Source organism: Phocoena phocoena, chromosome 6, assembly GCF_963924675.1.
Source record: "Phocoena phocoena chromosome 6, mPhoPho1.1, whole genome shotgun sequence".
Classification (NCBI taxonomy): domain Eukaryota; kingdom Metazoa; phylum Chordata; class Mammalia; order Artiodactyla; family Phocoenidae; genus Phocoena; species Phocoena phocoena.
The window spans coordinates 78638313-78660652 of record NC_089224.1 but is presented as its reverse complement, the minus strand read 5'-3'; the positions used below and the strand labels follow the sequence as shown (position 1 = coordinate 78660652).

At 43.8% G+C, this 22340-nt stretch overlaps 1 protein-coding gene across 1 annotated transcript in view; it reads right to left on the bottom strand.

Moving 5' to 3' along the window:
* RUSC2 (RUN and SH3 domain containing 2) overlaps positions 1 to 22340 on the bottom strand; it is a 60001-nt gene that overhangs the window by 10246 nt on the left and 27415 nt on the right. Inside the window, exon 2 of the mRNA XM_065878515.1 lies at positions 522 to 2618. Coding sequence (XP_065734587.1) covers positions 522 to 2550 — 2029 coding nt within the window. The 5' untranslated portion in view covers positions 2551 to 2618. The remainder of the gene's footprint in view (positions 1 to 521; positions 2619 to 22340) is intronic.

Here is a 22340-nt window from a genome sequence, read left to right as displayed (position 1 = left end):
GTAATAAAGTAAATAGGGAGAGGGCTGGCCTGGGAGGCTTAAAGGTTAAGTGTCAGGTCTCAGGTTCTTTGAAGAGTGGCTACAATCACTGATCAAAGAATGAACTTACTGATACCCAGGGTGGTTTGCCCGTTGGACATTTCCCTTAAACACTGCAAATTCCTTAATGTCCAAAATGGAACTCATGCCTTATTCCTTTTCCAGTAAATCTACTTCTGTGTTTACAGTCCCTAACCATGTATCAACATATTTCCAGTCATCCGGGCTTAGAATCACAATCTTTTGAGTACTTCCTTTCCCGATACATCAATCTTAAGTTGTGCTAATTTTATCTCCTTGGTGTATTTTTTATTCTCCATCCTCCTTCCCCCTATTACAACCATAGGACATGCTCTGGACTGGAAAGATGATTGATCTAGGCTGAGGAACCTCTAATGGTATGCGTGCGGTGGTGGGCAGGGCCCTACTACTGAGGAGGCCATGCACACACCCTGGTATACTCCAGCCTTTAGGTTCCTTACCGTCAGCTCTAGCTCTTGCATCCCTCTGGGTATGGCTGCTGGCTGGGCTCCCTGGGAGAGCAGGCCCTGGATCCATCAGCTGGGCCAGGGGGCCTTGCCCAGCAGCTCTGAGGCCAGCAGGTGGCATCTCACTGGACTGGAGGCCCTGACAGACCTGGGTGGACCAGGGCTCTGGGCCAACTAGGTCCAGGCCCGGCCCCAAGGGCATGGGTGGTAGGCTATGGCTACAGTAAGTGCCCTCATCTAGTGGGCCCACCCTATCTCGCTGGGCTTCCTGAATGGGTGAGAACTCCTGGGAGGAGTCCCCAGCGCTCACTCGCAGTGGGGGGGAGCCAGAGCCTGCAGCTTTCTTCCGGCCCTTGGCGAGTTCAGCAAAGGAGGTGACACGCCGAGGTGGGGAACTAGGCTCAGTCAGGGCTGCAGGGCCCTCACTTAGGCGTACTGGGCAACTCAACATGCGTTCCAGTGAGCCCAGGCGGATAGGAGGGCTGCGCTCTAGGCCGCGGTCGTAGCTTCGAGAGCGCTGACGTCCAGTGCTGAGGTTGGGGGGTGAAGTATTAGTGTACACCTGCCCCTCGATCACAGTGGGGCCCACGGGCGCAGGTGCTTCCACTTCGGAGCCCACTGCTTCTTGTTCCTCTGGCTGGACTTCTGGCTTCTGGAACAGGTAATACTCAGAGGGCTGGCTAGGGCCAGGGTCTGGGCCAGGGCCTGGCGCAGGACTTATCTTGGTGTGTTCCTCTGAGCAGCTGGTGATGGAAGAGCCAGCTGGGCTTGGGGATGATTGGGAGGACAGGTCACAGGTGACAAGTTTATAGTAATTCTGTGTGGCCACAACAAGACGGGCCTGGCTCTGGAAGCAGGCTGTGAGGTCAGCCACAGCTGGGCAGGGCTCACAGTGCGAGCGGTAGGAGTTGCAGTTGGCATCAAGCTCAGGAGACGAGGCATGAGGACAACCATAGCCACCTTCCCTCCCTCCACTGTCAGGGTGGTGGGACTCACAAGACATCTTAGACTCTGCTGGGGAGGGCTGCAGGTCCAGGTAGAAGGCGCTGGGGTCTGAGTGGCTGCAGAAGGAAGAGTCGCTGCAAGATTGCGGGGCAGAGTTGAGATTGGCGTGGGAGTTGCCGTGCATCTTGTTGTAGAGGGTGCTGAAGGTGACCAGCACTCCGTCTGAGCTGTTGCAGGAGGAGTCGCTCACACAGCCCATGGACTGGTCAGCCGCCTCGGACTGACTGGATGTGCTACTGCAGCGGCAGTGCTGGGGGCCTGAGCCTGAGCATCTGGGGTTCCTTGGGGATTCATCTGAACTGAGCTTCCACTCCTGGTCAAAGGAAAAGCCAGAGGTATCACTGGCTCCACCCCCGCTGCCACTCCCACCAGGGCCCCCGTACTCATCCAGCTCCATGGTCTCTGCTTCCGGCTCTGGCCGGCAGCTGTGGCTACTGCTGCACTGCTGGGCATCCAAGGTGGTCACTGGCTCCTGTTCCTGCCCCTCCACCACTCCAGCCCGACTATGTGTTGCCTCCCATGGCCTGCCCACTCTGGGGCCAGGTGGTGGCAGCTGGAAAGAGGAGGGATGGAAGGTGGGCTGGCCAGCCCCGTGCAGGTGGAAGGACTGCTGGGTGGCACTATCACCAATGCTGTCATCATACAGGTCACCAAGTCCTGGCTCAGCAATACCCTCTTGCAGCAAAAAGGGATTGTGTCGTTTAGGGGCCCCGGGGCCTCTTCCATCCCGACCTCTGTTCTTGGTGCTGTCTGCAGATCGCGCAGATCCCCCGGGAGCAGAATGCAGACTGTTGTATAGCAGGGAGTCGGCTTGTCCCAGGTCTTGATCAGGCTGGGTGATGCCCAGCTCAGGTGGGCAGAAGGGATTGGGTCTTGTGCTCCCGCTACCTGCACTTGCCCCTCCGCAGCATTGCCTGTCTGGGACTTGACAGTGTACCAGGGGGATGTGGTGGACGATGAGGGTCTCTCCAGTCAGCTTTGGGGGACTATCCATTCTGGAAAGTTCGAACAAGGGCATCAACAGCACCAGACACTGCCCCCGGAGCCCAGTGGGGCAGAACACATTTCATCAGGAGAGCTTGGTACCTGGAGAGAGAGGGAAAGAAAGGGAACCTAATGTCACCTTCCCGAAGTCAGGGACATGCCCTTACCCATATCATTTTCAGATAGAGAAGAGCCCAAGAGGAAAAAAGATTCAGAGTCAAGATGCAGCTGGATAATATAGCCCGTCAGGGCACATTTTCTGCATTGCACTGGTCCAGCTCTTGAGTTCCCCTTCATTTTAAGTTCGTCATGCATCCACTTGCAACAAAATGCCACATCTGAAGGTCTGGGGAATCTCAGGGACAGCATTTTCTCCTTCTCTTTCTTAGCAGTAAATAACGACTAGTCCTGAGTACAAAAAAATGTATGAATAATGACATAACTAAGAAAAAACCGTCTAAGATGCCTGAAAGGGTACTAGGCACTGAGGAGATACAGAGATGTCTTAGACACAGCTACAGCACGTTTACAGATGAGGGGGGAAATCACAAATAACGTATCACGTATGCATAGCAATAAGCTATAATTTTGCAAGAAAAATAAATTTTAATGTATTATATCATTTGACGCCTATGTCATCTTGGACACCTTTTCTCCTCCTCTGAGCCCCAGAATACCTCTGTCCCTCTCTGACGGCTGTGGGCTAAAGATCCTCACTCTCTCCACTACTGTACTGGAGCTTCTTGAATAGAGACCGAGTTAGGCATCAGACTACTAGTATGGCTGATGCCAGCCTCTTCCTTCTCAAGGTGGGTAGAGGTCTGTTTTTATCTTTTTTGTATCATTCTAGCACAACATCAGATAAGGCTTGGCAAACATGAGGCATAATATATCCTTTTTTAAAAAAATTAATTAATTTATTTTTGGCTGCATTGGGTCTTCGCTGCTGCGCACGAGCTTTCTCTAGTTGTGGCGAGCGGGGGCTACTCTTCCTTGCAGTGCGCGGGCTTCTCATTGCGGTGGCTTCTCTTGTTGAGGAGCAGGGGCTCTAGGCGCACAGGTTTCAGTAGTTGTGGCACGCAGGCTCAGTAGTTGTAGCTCGCGGGTTCTAGAGTGCAGGGTGAGTAGTTGCGGCACATGGGCTTAGTTGCTCCGCAGCATGTGGGATCTTCCCGGACCAGGGCTTGAACCCACATTCCCTGCATTGGCAGGCGGATTCTCAACCACTGCGCCACCAGGGAAGTCCCCAGGCAAAAAAATATTCTTAATATTTATCTAGCTCAGGGTACAGATCTGAAGTGCCCAGATTCTGCCCAGTTTTAGCCAAAACTTTAACTATGAGGGTCCCCTAAAAAGTCTTCTCTTCCCAGTTTTACTTCTGATAGGTTAAGGTCAAGTTCTCTACACAGAGCCCATTCTAAGCTTCTCTGGTCTCTTGGCTGGACCATGGCAGAATGGCCTCCTCAAGTTCTAGTCTGCTGTGCTACCAAGTTCAGGTCCCAAAAGACTTCACTTGCTCAGACTTCTCCTACCTAATTTCTCCTAATTCATTCATTTCTCTTCTTTTCCTTATCATTCCTGTCATTTTCCTTACCTACCATGAGTCTAAACCCCTCACTGCCTATAAGTTCTGCATCATTTAGTTGAACCCATATACCACCAATTTTTAAAAGTGTAACTCATTTAGATCACAGGATCAGAGCTCTTCACGTGGAGTACAGTAAAGGGCCAGGCAAGTCACACATGCTCAAGGACATGAACAGGCAACACACAAAAGAAAAAATTCAAGTGTCTAATAAATACATGTGCAAGGGACACTATTAAATATATTCTTTTGTGTTAAGTTAAATTACATTAAAATTAAAAAGCAAGTATTTACCTTCTTTCTTCCTCCTTTCCTTTCTGAGAGGAAGGCTCCTCTGTTGGACTTCCCAAGCCTTTGTGTGTTGATTGAGGTAAGGAGTAGATATGCAGAAAGGCAGAAATCAGAGAGGCTAAACTGAGCCACAAGGCTAAGAGTTACAGAAGAAAACACGGGAGTAAATGCATTATCTTAGATTAAGATTAAGATGGGATGCTTTCGTAGATAAGATACCAAAAACACAAGTGATAACAGAGAAAACCTTTGTGCCTCAAGGGAGACCATCAAGAAAGTGAAAAGACAACTCACAGAATGAGAGAAAATATTTGCAAATTGTGTATCTGATAAGAGTCTTCTGATTAGAATATACAAGGAACTCTTACAACTCAACAATAAAAAGTACATAACCCAATTAAAAACTGGGCAAAGAACTTGAATAGACATTTCTCCAAAGAAGACATACAAATGATTAATAAGCACATGAAAAGATATTCAACATCATTAGTCATTAGAGAAATAAAAACCACAATGAGATACCACTTCATTCCCACTAAGATAAAAGGCAATAACAAATGCTGGTGGATGGATGTGGAGAAAGTGCAACCCTCAAACAGTGCTGGAGCCATTGTAAAATGGTGCAGTCACTTTGGAAAAACAGTCTCGCAGTTCCTCAAAATGTTAAACATAGAGTTACCATATGACTTAGAAATTCTACTCCTAGGTATATACCCAAGAGAAATGAAGACATATGTTCACACAAAAGCTTGTATACAAATACAGCAGCATTATTCACAGTAGCCAGAAAAGTGGGAACAATTCAAATGTTCATCAACTGATGAACAGATAAACATAATATGGTATACATAATGGAATATTATTTAGCGATAAAAGGAATGAAGTACTGACACATGCTACATACAGCATGACGGAATCTCGAAAAGGTAAGTGAAAGAAGCCAGTCATAAAAGGCTTCTTTGTATGATGTTATATGATTCCATTTACATGAAATGTCCAGAATAGGCAAATACACAGAAACAAAAAGTAGAATAGTGGTTGCCAGGGACTGAGGGACTGGAAGATGGGGAGTGACTACTAATGGGGATGGAGGTTCTTTTCGGGGGTGATGAAAATGTTCTGAAATCAGACAGCGGTGATGGTTACACAAGTCTGTGAATAAAATAAAAACTCCAGAGTTTTATGGAATGTGAATTATGTCTCAGTTTTATAAAAGAGTGGATTTTATGGTATGTGAATTATACCTTAACAAAGCTGTTAAGATATAATTTTTAAGTAGGAAAAAAGAGTAAGGTTTATGGGAAGAGGGAAGGGAACCAATGTTTAGCAGTGGAGGGGAGTGGGTATTTGCAGAGACAAGATGAGAAAAAGAAAAGAGAGGAGCAGCTGCCTTAAAGTATGGGATTTTGTAGAGAGGGATAAAGATAATTTTTAGGAAGTTTTGCTATGAGGTACGTGAGATAATTTCCCCTTCACTCCTTCCCATCTCTTCTCTTTCTTTGCCAAGAAAACTTTGAACTCAAATATATATGCCACAAGGATAACAGAAAGTTGGGAACACACTAAAATTCCAACAATAATCAGTTTTAAAATTACAGAACAGGGACTTCCCTGGTGGCACAGTGGTTAAGAATCCGCCTGCCAATGCAGGGGACATGGTTCGAGCCCTGGTCCGGGAAGATCCCACATGCCGCGGAGCAACTAAGCCCATGTGCCATAACTACTGAGCTTGTGCTCTAAAGCCCACAAGCCACAACCGCTGGGCCTGGGTGCCACAACTACTGAAGCCTGTGCGCCTAGAGCCTGTGCTCTGCAACAAGAGAAGCCACTGCAATGAGAAGCCCTGAGAAGCCCACGCACCGCAACGAAGAGTAGCCCCTGCTCACCACAACTAGAGAAAGCCCACAAGCAGCAATGAAGACCCAACGCAGCCAAAAAAAACCACCAAAAACGTACAGAACAGAGTATCATTAAAACAATGTTGGTTAATTTGATTATTATTGACTTGAGAAACTATTCACAAACTATTAAGTGAAAATAGCAGATTACAAACAGAATTTACAGTATGACACCATTGTTGTAAATAAATATCTCTCTATATCTGTCAGTCCATTCAGGCTGCTATAACAAAATACCTCAGACTGGGTGGCTTTATAAACAGCAGAAATGTATTTCTTACAGTTCTGGAGGCTGGGAAGTCCGAGATTAGGATGAAGGTTCCAGCATGGCTGAGTTCTGGTGAAAGCCCACTTTCTGGTTCATAGTTAGCACCTTCTACCTGTGTCTTCACATAGTGTAACGGACAAGGGATCTTTCTGTTTTATAAAAGCGCTAATCTCATTCAGGAGGGCTCTGCTCTCAAGACCTAATCACTTCCCAAAGGCCCTACCTCTTACTACCATTACCTTTGGGACTTAGAATTCAACACATGGATGGCAGGGAGGGGACACACAGACATTCAAACCATAGCAATATACATGGAAGAAAACTTGAAAGCATAAACAGTACCAAAATCCAAGGGTGCTCAGGTCCCTTATATAAAATGTCGTAGTATTTGCATATAACCTACACACATCCTCCCGTTTACTTTAAATCATCTTCAGATTACTTGTAATACCTGATACAATGTAAATGCTATGTAAATAGTTGTCAGAGCATGGCAAATTCAAGTTTAGCTTTTTGGAACTTTCTGGAACTTTTTTTCCTGAATATTTTTAATCCTTGGTTGGTTGAATCTATGCATACACAACCCGCAGATATGGAGGGCTGACTTTACAACAAAATGTTAACAGTGATTATTGCTGTTGAGTGATTTTCGATTAATTTTATTCTTTTTGTTTCATCTAACTTTCTAATAAATATCTGTTATGTACATATATATATATATTTATTATTTATTTATTTATTTATTTTTGGCTGTGTTGGGTCTTTGTTGCTGTGTGCGGGCTTTCTCTAGTTGCGATGAGCGGGGGCTGCTCTTCGTTGCGGTGCGTGGCTTCTCATTGCGGTGGCTTCTCTTGTTGCGGAGCACAGGCTCTAGGTGCATGGGCGCCAGTAGCTGTGGCTCATGGGCTCTAGAGCACAGGCTCAGTAGTTGTAGCACACGGGCTTAGGTGCTCCACGGCATGTGGGATCTTCCCGGACCAGGGCTCAAATCCGTGTCCTCTGCATTGGCAGGCGGATTCCTAACCCCTGCGCCACCAGGGAAGCCCCTATGTACATAATTTAAACAGTTTTTTTTCTTTAAGTGCTACAGATACTGTGGGTTTGGGGCTTGGGAAGGGGGCTTCCCCTTATGTATAGTACTATGCTTCCCCAGGGTCCAGGCCACAATCTGAGGCCTGGACTAAATGGAACATAAAGAACTTTCTTGCACATATGGAAGTAATTTTAGGAGTACCTATGGGCTACAGCCATCACTTGATCTTCAATGAATACCCCTCTACCCCCTTTTATAGCACGATTTTCAAAAGGCATTCACAAGTAATACGCGCATAAGAGTTTCTGATTTTGACCCACAAAACCACTGACTGGGTCATATACACATTCAAATGGAGAAACAGAGCAACACATAGAGTCTGGAAAGCTGACTTTCTGAATCAGGGATAAAGCACAAATGAATGTGGAGGGTGATGGAGTACCTTTGGCTGGAGGGCGCTGAAGGTTTATTATGTTACGTTTACGTATCTGTCCCCAGACTAGAGTGCAGTTCCTTGAGGAACAGGGTAGGGACTGTATCTAGGGATAGAGTCAACCCTGTGTCCCTAGAACCCACGCATTGTGCTTGGAACATGGTAGGCACAGTAGGTTAGTTATCGACTCCTGTTCTACCCATTTTAAAACCTGACTTGTCTTTTTATTGTTGAGTTGTAGGAGTTTTAAAATTTATTCTGGATACAAGCCCTTTGTCAGATGTATGTCTTGAGAATATTTTCTCAAGTGGCCTTTTCTCAAATGTGGCTTGCCCATTTGTTTTCTTAATGGTGTTTTTTAATTAATAGAAGTTTTTAATTTTATGAAGTCCCATTTATCTGTTTTTTTTCTTTATGGTTAAATCTTTCTGTATGCTAAGAAAGCTTTGCCTGTCCCAAGATCATAAAGAAATTTTCCTCTTTTATTCCCTAAATGTTGTATAGCTTTAGCTTTTATATTTAGGTTGTGTTGAATCCTATTTTAAGTGTAAAGCTCTTTCACTGGTTGATTCCATTTTACTTTATATTTTTGTATCTCAGAGAAAGTCTTATTCCTTCCTGATCTGCCAGTAGTTTCTCCACAGACAACTCCAGTTCAGCCAACTAAGGTAAAGTTCTACAGACACCTCATTAGACTTTGTACTCATGCCTTTTGCCCCGACACATTCACATATTTTACAAAGCACTTCTTTATGTATGTCATCTCATTGATCCTCACAACAATGCACCAGAATAGGCAGAGCCACCTCTTTGTTTAAAAAAATAAGGAAATCAACACCTAGAAAAAACAAATGACTTGCCCAAGATCTCTCAATGGATAAATGACAGAATTAAGTCAAGAGTCAGGAATCCTAATGTTTGACCTTTTTTCTTGATCAGTTAGTAATGTAATGAGAGTATACGGTACACGTGACTTGATTTCAAACACCACAGAACACATTTACTGAGAGTATATCTATTAGACTTCTCCCCCGGGAGAGACATGTTCTATAACAAGACAAGTTTAATATTGTGGCCCATGAGCGCTGATAAAGGTGAAGAGTAAACAGCGAGATGGAAGAGCTCATTCCAGATGCTTTTTGTACCCTGATTAAATGGAGAGACATGGGAGATGACGATGGGGAAGGAATAGAGAACCCAGAATAGGAAGAAAGTGGAAGAAAGTGCTCAGCTCTGCCTACCAGGTGGACAAAGAAATGGTGGGCTTAGTCAGCATAAAGTTACGAGGTCTAGATCTCTAGAATCAGGGAAAGCTCTCCACGAGAGCCCTCTTCCTGGCCCTCATCACAAATGGGTGTCTCCTGGCCTATTATAATAATACTATTTATTAGTGATCATTTACTGAGAACTTACATGTAAGGTGTTTTACATATATCATCTCTAATTTCACTATAATCACTTAAAGTAGACATAATCATCCCCATTTTACAGATGAGAAAACTGAAGCTTAGCAAGTGTGAGAAGTTAGCCCATAATTATACAGCTGAGATGGACGCAAACCCAGGTCTGCCCAATTCTTAATTCTTTCCACTACAACTGCCTCTCAGAGAAAAGATCAGGGCCACACCCTCTTCCTAAAGCCCCTACATTTACTCTGCTACCAAAGCAGATGCTTCCTACCTTTCCTGGATAGGCTCACACTCTAGTTTCCATTTACACAGTTTATACTTACCCACTTTACTATTCTCTGAACCCACAGTCCCTTTCATATTACTGCCCCATGCTCTAATAAACACTCTTCAATCCCACCTCCTGCCCCACTTCCCAGCTCACATCTCCCTGCCCCATTCACAGTCCTCAACGCCCCTTTCCCCTGCTCTGCAGGTCACATTCCTAGGTGCTTCCTGGGAACTAACACCTCCCACAACTTCCCAATGTATTATCCGACCACATTTTGCACAACATGGAACTACTGACTCCTACTAGCATATGTTTTTGAATCCTCCACCAAGGTGATCAATGGAGATGGGAATTTAAAGAACTCTTCCTATCTGCTCAGCAACAGGGTAACTCTGGGCAGGAAGATGTTCTAAACTTCAGAAGAAAGGTTTCCCTTGTCTTTGGTCTTCAGCATCTTTCTGCCAGTCATAGAATCCCTTCCCTCTTTTTTTAGCCTCCTGAAGGAGGACGGGGAAGATGGTGATACTTGGCTGTTACTCTCTAGCAATCTGACCTTGACCTGAGGTCTGATGGGGAGCCTCAGTAGCACTGATAACCCTTTTCCTGTCTGGGTTCTCTCTTGGACAGGATTGGAGGGAAGAGAGCAGGAGGGTGGATTTGGGAGTATCAACTTATGCTCAGGTCTCTTCCTGTTAGGAATCTAAGCCTGTATAAGAAGACCAGTTATAATAGGTCAGGTGCCCTAGGCACTACTTATCCCCACCAACCAATAATGTGGAGCCTCTTGGTCAACATTCTTTCTTATTCCATCCTTATCTGTAGCCTCTTGGCTCCCACAGCTCCAGAAGATATGGTATGTGTGTCTAGTGCATGTACATATGTGCATGGAGGTAAAGGATGGACTCAATGCTTCCCAGTACCTCCTGTGTGGATCCCTGCATGTCTCCATCATAAACTTACAGTAGCTGTAGGGGTATCTCCTCCCTATTAAGCCTTTGTTTCTAGATCCGACCCCCTCTACGCTGACCCGCACTATAACAGCCTCATTAGAGATGCTCAGAAAGGAGGAAGGGGGTTTTCTGCTTCTTGACAAAATAGCATTAGCCCAAGCCTGTTTTTCCCCATCTCTGCACCACAGCCCAAATGTATGCATGGATGAGCTTGTCTAATGTTTGTGCTCATGCTCGGTCTCTCTCTCTCTCTCTCTCTCTCTCTCTCCCTCTTTCGGGAAGACAAAGCCAACCCTCAAAACCAGGGCCCAAATGTGCTGATCAGTTATTCTAGCATCTCTGCCCTGCCCCTCCCCCCAGCTCCGCTGAGCCATACCTCTGTAAGGAGCCTTAGCTGTATCTGGAGGCTTCTGTTCCTTTTGCACTCCGACCAAGCTCTATCTTGACAGTTCAAGCTGAGGCACTGTTCCACAGGACCACACAGGGGGAACTGGGCTGATTTCCTAAGATCTGATTTCTGCTAATACAATGGCATCGTTGCTAATGCAGGGAGGCTGCGCAATCCCAGCCCCAGTATCCTTGCCGCTGCTGCTGCCTCTGGTGCTGCGGTGACGTTGCTGCTAAGGGAAGGGGGAAGGGAAAGGAATAGGCATGCCCACAGTACAGCCGCTCAGCCTTCCTCCCTGCCAGTCCCTGTGGGCCCTTTAGCCTGGGGAAGGGGGAAGGTAGAGAAAGGAGTCAGCCACAGAGGGCAGTCAGTGCTGGAAGATGAGAACTCTCAAAGCGGCAAAGAAAAATAGCGAGAGAGCTGGGCCTCGCTCCTCTCTCATCCCTAGGAGTCTCAGGGAAAAGGTCTGGGAGGAGGCTTAGAGCTTCCTTCCTTCCTTAGGCCCCTCCTTTTAGATCTCAGCCAGAAACCTCTCCCTCCTCTTTTCACCCACTCTGAATGACTCCTTGTTTTCCAGCTTTTTCCCTTCACTAGGATTCTAGACTAGCCTCAGGGTGGAGCAGCCAGCCTGGGAGGGGGTTCCTGAAGCCCTGCAGGGAGGCTGTGGGGACCAGTCATCATTCCACCAGCAGTAACACCAAGTTCCTAGACTTGGCAATAGGCTTTCTAGGGAGTGCCTCTTCAGAGAAACGGGGTCTGTCTCAGAAATAAAGAGAGACTGGGCCATAGAGGCTTCTATATACAGGGTGGTAGTGAGCCTTAGGATCAAATTGGCTACAGGCCCCCTTCCTACCACAGGGTCCACTTCAGTTCCCTGGATCTTCAGCGGGTCTGCTGGTGGGGCTGTAGCAGAACCTTCCGCCCTCTCACCTACATCAGTTTTTGGTCAGTACTGAGTGGGGGTCCAGCTGGGCCTGTGGGAAGGCAGAGTCCCTTTAGCCAGGCCAGGGGGCAGAAAGCCTACTTTCCTAGGGAAAGGAAGGCTAAGGAAAAGGAGTGGTCTTCCCCAGCCCAGAGAAAATTCTCAGTTCTGTCTGAAGAACTACAGAGCCCTCCACCCCTTCCCCTGCTCCACCCCCGTCAGGTTCTGGGCCAGTTCTGTGGGAATCAGTAGACAGTGGAGAAGCCAGAGGCAGAGCCAGCTGTACAGTATGTAGCAGCACGTCTCTGTCCAGTTCATGCCACTGCCGCCTGCTGCCATCCTTGAACACAGAGATGGTGGTGTCAAGATGGTCTTGGCCCTCAAGCACTAGCCCTGAATAGAGCTCCTTCCAGTACTGACTACCATCTGGACGCTACAGGCAAGCCCTTGGATTTCAGGTCCCTAAAAAGAAGGCTTAGGTCTACTGGCCAGGACCACATCAGCTACCACTCAGGATCCAGAAGATACGTCGTTTCTTTCCCCTTATTGTTGTTTCTATTCCCTATGAGACTCAAATGCTCAGTGACAGCATCCTAAGATGAACTGAGTTGTAGAAGAACAAAAGTTGCTGAAGACCCAAAAACCTATCTCCAACCTTGAAATAAATGTTTGAGGGGCCATGCCTTCTTGATTCTACAAAGCAGGAAACAATGAGGAAGGGAAGGAGAGAGGAAGGCAGCTGTTCATAAAACTAGCCATGAACGATCCCCTCAAGGACAGTGAAAGGTGTCACTGTACTTCCCTCTCCCCTAGCTGGGCTGTAGGCTGGGGCAAAGTCAATCTCCATGACCAGTGCATAGAATTCCAGTAAGAGCTCTGGGCCCAGGGTCTTTGTCCCTGAAATTTCTGTGAGACTAAGCCATGCATTGTACTAGAGAGCTACTACTTAGGAAGTGTTTCCAGCTGCCTACAGAAGGTGGCAGCTATCATACTTTCAGTGCTTAACTTACTTCACTATATCACAGACCACATCATCACCTACTGTCCACCAACTGTGGCCAAAGATCTATAGGGCTTTGATGAGAAGATCAAATTTTTTTCTGGCTAGAAACAAAATATAAAAACCATCACAGTATAAACCACAATTGCCTCCTAACTAGTCTTCTCACCTGCAATTTACCTTCTATCTAGTACTGCCAGATTCATCTTCCTGAAGCCCCATCTTTATTCAACATGTCACTCCTGCCCCTTTTAATGGTTTCCCATTACCCAGAGAATCAAGTTCAAACCCATTTTGGCTTTCAAGGTCCTCCATCTTGGCTGTCTACTCCCTCTCTACCCAACCTTACTTCCCATCCCCGGTCATGTAGTCCTTCAAACCTGTTTCATAAGCTCTTTCCACTCTTTGTTCAGATTCTCCTGCCTGTTACACTTGGCTAAACCTATGAGGAATTATCTAAAACCTGCAAGGCCCAGATCAACTCCTCCATCAAGTCTTCACTGATCACCTTGGAGCCAGAAATGATCTCTGTCTTCTGAACTGTGGCTGGAGGTTGTTGATTTTACAGACAAGAAAAAAATCCCACAAAAGCCAGGGGATCAATACGGGATTGCCAATATCTTATATCGCCAAGTAAGATCATTAAACAACAACAACAAAAAACACCCTACATCAACTATCACCATCATTTCATTAAAAAAGCACACTGTCATTATTTTTCTTATTTCATTGTATACTTACGGAAGCTTCATCAGGAACTAACATCAGTTCATGAGAGGTGTTTTTCTAAAATTTATTTTATTTATTTATTTTTGGCTGTGTTGGGTCTTCGTTTCTGTGCGAGGGCTTTCTCTAGTTGCGGTGAGCAGGGGCCACTCTTCATCGCGATGCGCGGGCCTCTCACTGTCGCGGCCTCTCTTGTTGCAGAGCACAAGCTCCAGACATGCAGGCTCAGTAGTTGTGGCTCACGGGCCTAGTTGCTCCGCGGCATGTGGGATCTTCCCAGACCAGGGCTCGAACACGTGTCCCATGCATTGGCAGGCAGATTCTCAACCACTGTGCCACCAGGGAAGCCCCATGAGAGGTTCTGATTAAGTATATCATTTGTCACTTGACATGGTTATGTTCTTTTTTGCATATCTGCCTTAATGGCTCTTCTAGACTGCAAAGTCCAAGTTATAGTCATCTCTGTATCCCCAGTACCCAGAGCTTAAGACAGTATCATTTTTATTTTGTGCTTCCTATAATACTAGCACAGTGTTTGGCTTATAGAAGGTGGTTACTCGAAGTCTTGTTGAATAAGAGCAATAAAAAAGAGTGAGAGAGTAAATGAAAGTAAGTGGTGGGCAGATCTGACTCAAAAGGCTGACAGAGAAGCCCCCTGCTGTTCATGAGAAAAAAAAAAAAGGTCTGTTAAAAGAAAGCTTAGCAAAAAAAGGAATAATCCTTCATAACCTTGAGTTAGGTAATGCATTCTTAGACAAGATACCACAAATACAAGTGACAAAAGAAAAAAATAGGTAAGTTGGGGCTTCCCTGGTGGCACAGTGGTTAAGAATCCGCCTGCCAGTGCAGGGGACATGGGTTCAATCCCAGGTCCAGGAAGATCCCACATGCCGTGGAGCAACTAAGCCCGTGTGCCACAACTACTGAGCCTGTGCTCTACAGCCCACGAGCCACAACTACTGAGCCCACGTGCCACAACTACTGAAGCCTACGCACCTAGAGCCTGTGCTCCACAGCAAGAGAAGCCACCACAATGAGAAGCCCGTGCACCGCAGCAAAGAGTAGCCCCCGCTCGCTGCAACCAGAGAAAGCCCACACGCAGCAATGAAGACCCAACGCAGCCAAAAATAAAAACTAAAGTAAAAATAAAATAATAAAATAAATAAATTTATTAAAAAAAATAGGTAAGTTGGATTTCATAAAACTTTTGTGCTTTAAAGAACACAATCGAGAGAAGAAAAAAAAAAAAAAAAAAAAGAACACAATCAAGACAGTGAGAAGACAGCCCACAGAATGGGAGAAAACATTTGCAAATCATATATCTGATAAGGGACTTCTATCCAGAACACATAAAGGACTTTTACAGCTCAGCAATAAAAAGACACATAACCCAATTTAAAAATGGGCAAAGGACCTGAATAGACATTTCTCTAAAGAAGACATACAAATGGTCAATAAGCACATGAAAAGATGCTCAACATCATTAGTTATTAGGGAAGTGCAAATCAAAACTTAAATGAGATACTACTCCCTACTAGAATGGCTAAATAAAAAAGAGAGACAATAACAAGTGTTGATGACAATGTGGAGAAATTAGAACCCTCATATATTGCTGGGAGGATTGTAAGATGGTTCAGGCACTTTAGAAAATAGTCTGGTAGTTCCTCAAAATGTAAAACACAGAGTTACCGTATGACCTAGAAATTCTACTCCTAGATATCTACCCCAAAGAAATGAAAACATATCTTACACAAAAGCTTGCATATGAATGTTCATAGCAGCATTATTTATAATAGCCAAAAAGTGGGAATAACTCAATATCCATTAACAGACGAATGGATAGATAAAATGTGGTATATTCATAAAACGGAATATTATTTGGTAATAAAAAGAAACACGCTACAATATGGATGAACCTTGAAAACATTATGCTAAGTGAAAGATGCTGAACACAAAAGGCCACATATTGTTTGACTGTATTTATATGAAATGCCCAGACTAGGCAAATCTATGGAGACAAAAAGTAGATTAGTGGGACTTCCCTGGTGGTGCAGTGGTTAAGAATCTGCCTGCCAATGCAGGGGACATGGGTTCGAACCCTGGTCCGGGAAGATCCCACATGCCGCAGAGCAACTAAGCCTGTGCGCCACAACTGCTGAGCCTGCGCTCTAGAACCCGCAAGCCACAACTACTGAGCCCATGTGACACAAGTACTGAAGCCCACGTGCCTAGAGCCTGTGCTCCGCAACAAGAGAAGCCACCGCAATGACAAGCCCGTGCACCACAACGAAGAGCAGCCCCTGCACGCCGCAACTAGAGAAAGCCCAGGCACAGCAATGAAGACCCAACGCAGCCAAAATAAATAAATAAATAAATTAATTAATTAAAAAAAAAAGTAGGTTAGTGGCTGCCAGGGACTTGGGGGAAGGGAAAATGGGGAGGGATTGTTACTGGGTTTGGGATTTCTCTTAGGGATGATGCAAATGTTCTAAAATTAGATTACGGTGATGGTTGCACAGCTCTGTTAATATACTAGTAACAATTGAATAGTATACTTAAAAAAAATTTTTATTGGATTATAGTTGCTTTACAATGTTGTATTAGTTTCTACTGTACAGCAAAGTGAATCAGCTATACATATACATATATCCCCTCTTTTTTGAATAGTATACTTTAAATGATGAAACAGATGTCAATTATATCTCAATAAAGCTGTTAAAAGAAAAAAAGAAGCTGCAGCAGTGAATGGTGTTGCTCAGCTCCACAGAGGCAGGAGTCTTTAAAGGCTCTGTGACTGGGTGGGCATGGGGTGGCAGAAACTCAGGTGTACTAGAAAGCAGAGGGTATCACTGCCATGTCAACGTAAGGACCTTAGACAATTCCCCCTTCCTTCTGTTTTTTTCAATACCAAAATTCTTAGAACAATGAACTATGTTAATTCTACTTTCTCCTTAACTATTTCTTAAACATCGGAAGTCTGACTTCTTTTAATTAATACGTGAACTGTCTGAAACAGTTCTAATTTTTAAGCCCATAATATTTAAACTGCCTGACACTTAGCCATCCCCTCCTACTGAAACCCTCTTTTGCCTTTGGCTTCCATAACAACAACCCTCCTAGTTCTACTTCTTAGATCATTCTTTCTTAGTTGTTTAATACAATACCTGACCTATATTTAAAGGTAGATTTACAGCAGGGCTCAGACCTGAAGTCTTTTTCAACCTGAGAAGTGTTTAGCCCTTCCCATTATACTGTTGATTTCCAAATCTTACATTCTTCCTGCGTTTCCAGAATCAAATCTCCAATACCGTATTAGGTACTTCTTATTATTACCTCAAATTCAACACGTTTAAAACCAAATTGAGGGACTTCCCTGGTAGTCCGGTGGTTGAGAATCTATCTTGCAATACAGAGGATGCCAGTTCAATCCCTGGTCGGGGAACTAAGATGCCACATGCCGCAGGGCAACTGAGCCCACGTGCCACAACTACTGAGCCCACACGCTCTGGAGCGCGGGTGCCACAACTGGAGAGCCCACGTGCTGCAACTACTGAGCTCGCGCGCTCTGGAGCCCGCACACCATGACTAGAGAGAAGCCTGTGCACCGCAGTGAGGAGCCCGTGCGCTGCAATGGAAGATCCCACATGCGGCAACTAAGACCCGTTGCAGCCAATAAATAAACAAACAAACAAATAAATATTAAGGAGACTGTCCTTAAAAATAAAAAATAAAGCCAAATTGATTTTTCTATTTCAAATCAGCTTTATTTGGACTACCAGTAACACAAAATTGAAAATACAAGAATCATCTGGAATCTCTCCTCACATTCAGACAATCACCAAGTCATGCTGAGTCTAACTTCCAATGTTTTAGGCATTGATCTAATAATTTGCTGTGCTCTTACCACATTCCAACTACTATGCTAAGCACTTACATTATCTCATTTAATCCATATAACCACTCTCTAAGCTAAGTATTAGTATCTGTGTTTCATGGATGAGAAATCTGAGGCTCAGAGCTATTAAATAACCTTCCTAAGGTAACTCAGTCAGTAATGTCTGATCTGGGATTCAGACACAGAACTGTCTGATTCCAAAGTCAGTGTTCTTAACTACTTGTTACATTGCCTTTCAAGTTCCCATCCCTACTCCTATCATCCTAGTTCAGACCTGCAGCAGCTCTCCTCTGAATTATTATATAGTCTTCTAACTAGCTTTCTTGCTTTCATTTTGGCTCTTTCCTCCCAGCTATCCTATATACTGACACAAGACTAATCTCCCCAAGTATACTGCCTTCAATACGTCACCTTACTACTAAAAAGCCTTCAGTGGCTCCCAACTGCCTACAGGATCATCCAAATTCTTCAATGTGGTATTCAAAGTTCCTTCCTACTTATCCAACCATGTTCCATCACATGCCAAATTTATTCTGAATTTTGAGTTTTGGCTCACTCCACTGGGAAGATATCTGGAATGCTCTCTCTCCCTATTTCTCTTGCCTTTTTTTAAAAAAAAGGATCTAGCTCAAATTCTACCATTTCTGGAAGCTTTTCTTTATCATGAAAGTCTTTTTTTCTGAACTTTTTCAATACCAATTATCTGTACAACTCATTTGGTACCAAGTCCTGGCCATTTTATTTTGTTATTTATCTCTTGATGACAGCAGACTTTTGGAAGGTGGGACTGTGTCTTATATCTTGATAAGTAATTCTGAGCCCAGAGCCTTGGCACTTAGTAGGTCACCACCAATGTTTGGCAAAGCTACTGAATGGCAAGCCCAGTGGGCTAGCTGGACTCAAGTCTGCTTTCAGAAGGTTAGCTTAGTCTGAGAATAGCATATTTGATAAGAGGTGAGGAAGGAAGGAAGGAAGATGAAAACCAAAAAGCTGAGCCTTAGTAAATAAATCTTCAAGGCCAAGATCTTAAACTCTTAACTCCTCATTTCTCTCTATTTCGTACTGAGAATGGAAAGATGACTGAACAGCCATGTCTTCAGTCAGTACTTCCCCACCATTTATTCCCACAGTCATGATCCTAGAGCAAAGGTTGCAAAGTGACAGCCTGATGGTCACATCTTGTGTGTCGACAGATTTTATGTGGTTTGCACAGTAAAAATGCCACCATAAAATTTTTTTTTTTTTAGATTTTCAGTTTGTGTTGCTTGAAAAATCAGAAGAACTGACCATACCAGTCCCTCATTCCTAGATGGTAACAATCAGCTAGAGATATGGCTGCCCTTATTTATAAGATGGGCATGTGCCCTTCAGTTTCACATGTTCCCACCATTCCCTTTGGTCTTTTGTACTAGTCAGCTTCATTGCTTCACTATACTCATTTGCTTTATTTGCCTGGATCCTACAAAGCATTTGAGTTTACAACCCCTCCCCAGCTATGCTTTTCCTTTATATCCTCAACCCCCGATTTACCTCACATTACCACAGTGATGTTCAATGCAGTATTATTTACAACAGCAAAAACCTGAAAACATTCTAAATATCTAATAGAAAAATGCCTAATTAAATGGTGGTCTAGCCATGCAATGGAATATAATGAAACCATAGGAATTACGTTTATAATGAATGTTTACTGGTATAGAAAAAGGCTTAAAAGCTAATAAAAAAAAGTAGGATATCAAATTGTACAGAGAGACTTCTGCTTCCTGCATTACAGTGAACAAGATATCAAGGGAGCCCCTTCTACTACAAAAAACGATATCCTGTATAACATATACTTTTTAAAGCATTTCAGGGCTTATAGTAAATAGGAAAAATCTCCAAGGCTACTTGCTCCACCCCCCAAATCATGAGCTGTGGAATAAGCAAGGGGTCAAACAACAGTTTCTTGAGGGCTAATTCCCAAAGCATTCCTATTACGGTCAGAATGACAAGCCCTGGACCACTAGCAAGGTGAGGGAGCCAAACCCAAGACCCCCATAGTAGGCTGAGACCCTTGAAGCAAGCTCAAGTGATCCAGGGTTGGTGGTTCCTCCCAACTTTTGGAGGAAAATATCTCCAACTTTAAGTTGACAGCATTCTCAAAATTAAAGAGTAAGTAAAAATTAGTTTGTATCAAAGATCACAAATATACATGGAAACAAGAAACCATGAACGAATAACAGAAAACAACAAATAATAGATTTAAACTGCAAGAATTTCAAATATTAAGAATGCCATGGGCTTCCCTGGTGGCGCAGTGGTTGAGAGTCCGCCTGTTGATGCAGGGGACACGGGTTCGTGCCCCAGTCCGGGAAGATCCCACATGCTGCGGAGTGGCTGGGCCCGTGAGCCATGGCCGCTGAGCCTGCACGTCCGGAGCCTGTGCTCTGCAACAGGAGAGGCCACGGCAGTGAGAGGCCCGTGTACCGCAAAAAAAAAGAAAAGAATGCCAGATACAGAACGTGAATCCGCTATGTGTGAAATGTTTTAAATAAAGGATAAAATCTCAAAGATACGCAATTAGCAAGAGACTTATTAGAGAGATCCAGGGTGGTGAAAATATATCTGAATATAACCATTGGCTACTGAGCATTCTTAGGCCTGGATTAGGCTATTCTATAGGGAATCACTAGGCGAAAAAAAGGATGTGGAGGCTAAGGGGAGATATTATACCTCATGCTACGGATCTGAACAGTGTCTACTCAAAACAGTATGTCAAAGTGCTCTATAAATGTTTTATAGAAATGTAATGCATTGTTATTACTCTTTAAAAATGCCAGCATCCATTGAAGATTTTTACCTGAATTAGTTACTTACTGTGATGGTTGAAAAATGATGATTTTCTCTCTACTATTCCTCCTACATTTATTAGCTGGCATTCCAATATGAGAAAGATTTCCCTTTTCCTTCCTATTTATTTTTTTGGTATTGGTATAGATTCTCAGCTTTTTTTTTTTAAATTCAATGGGTCATAATCTATTGCTGGTATTATTGATTTTGTTGGTCATTATCTCAGATTTGGCACTACTTGGCATTTTTCTTTTTCATTGTGAAGATCTTCATTATTGTGTACAAATTTTTAAAAATTATTTATTTTGGAATAATTTTTGGAAAAGTTGCAAAGATAGTTAAGAGTGTTCCCGTATGTCCTTCAACCAGTACCCCTAATGTTACCATCTTACATAATCATGGTGCATTTGTTAAAACAAGGAAATCATCATTGAATATATTACTATTACCTAAACTTGCAGACTATATGGATTTTGCCAGTTTTCCCACTAATGTCCTTTTTCTATTATTTGGCTTTTTTAAAACTAAACATATATATCACTTTTATAAAACATAAATTGATTAAAAACAAAATAAAGCCACCCACCCCCCCCTTCAAAAGATATGTAGATGTATACTGGAGGCTACAGATAAACAGCTTGGACGGTGTTTTAAGGCAGCTTAGCGAAGAAAAAGATTTGTACTTTCCATAATCAAGACACTGAGTAGTTTTGGAAACTATCACGCAGGTAATTTTTAGCGAAAGCAAGTAATACTGAAAAGTAGATAAGGCTATGTTATCTTAGTATATTTCTGTCCCTAGTGTTTCCCAATAATCACTCTGCTTACCTTTTACCTCAGGACACACTTCTTTGGAAGTACTTTTGCTTGTGTTGACCTAGTCAGGTATCCTCTACACCAGCAATAACCTATGTTAAGTATTAAGTAACTCCTTTAGGCCATGTTTTGACCTCAGACTGCATGACTGATTGCAGTAGGAAAGGTCAGAAGTGCCCAAATCATAACAAATAAACTATGATTTACTATATACTCTCTTTTCTGGTGTAGAAGCATCCCAAGGCCATTAATTAATATCATCTCAGGAGTCAATCAATCAAACAAGCAATCAAGCCACAAGTATTCACTGCACACACTTCTACTGTGTATAAAGCACTGTGCTGGATGTTTAGGGGTAAGAAAGCTCAACTTGCGAGGCTCATAATTTTGTTAAAATCATTGCCAACATGTCTCTGGGGAGGGCTAGGGCAGCAAGAAAGATGTTTTAGGATGTAAGACAAGGGTTAGAGCAGCGGTTTCAAACTTTTTAGCCCCAACACATAAAACAGAGCTATTCTGGTTGAAGCAGGGAAGGCCTAAGGCCCCATACACTCCAACTCCCTCTCTCCACTGCAGGGCCCCCAAAGGCACTTCCAGGGGACCCTAGGGCTCAGAGGAAGAAATTCTGAAAACCTCTGGGGAAAGACAAAGGCAAGACTGAACATGGTTGGTTGGGGTCGAGGAAATGGGGAGTGAAACAAATTATTAACGGAGAGAAATCATCTTTCTTTTTTCATGGCTCTCAAATCAAATATGTTTGGAAAATGATGTCAATTAACTGCACTAACAGCAGACTTACTTACTTCTGAGTACAGAAAATAACTTTCTATGTGAATTCAGAAAAATCAGTTTGAATAATTACCCTTCATGCCTGCTAAGGTTCTATGTCTTTATAGGCCATGAGATTTGATGGAGACTCTGAATTACCTATAAAACAAATACTTCTGAAATGTGTGAGAAGTGCTGAAAGAATTTGGAGATTTAAGAATTGGTGCTAATAATGATTCCGGTGGTGTCTGGGCTGAGTTGCAAGGAGAGAATAAACAGGCTGTTAGATGCCTGAGAGCACCTGGCTATGGCATCAGGAGTCTGATTCACAAATGGAATAGC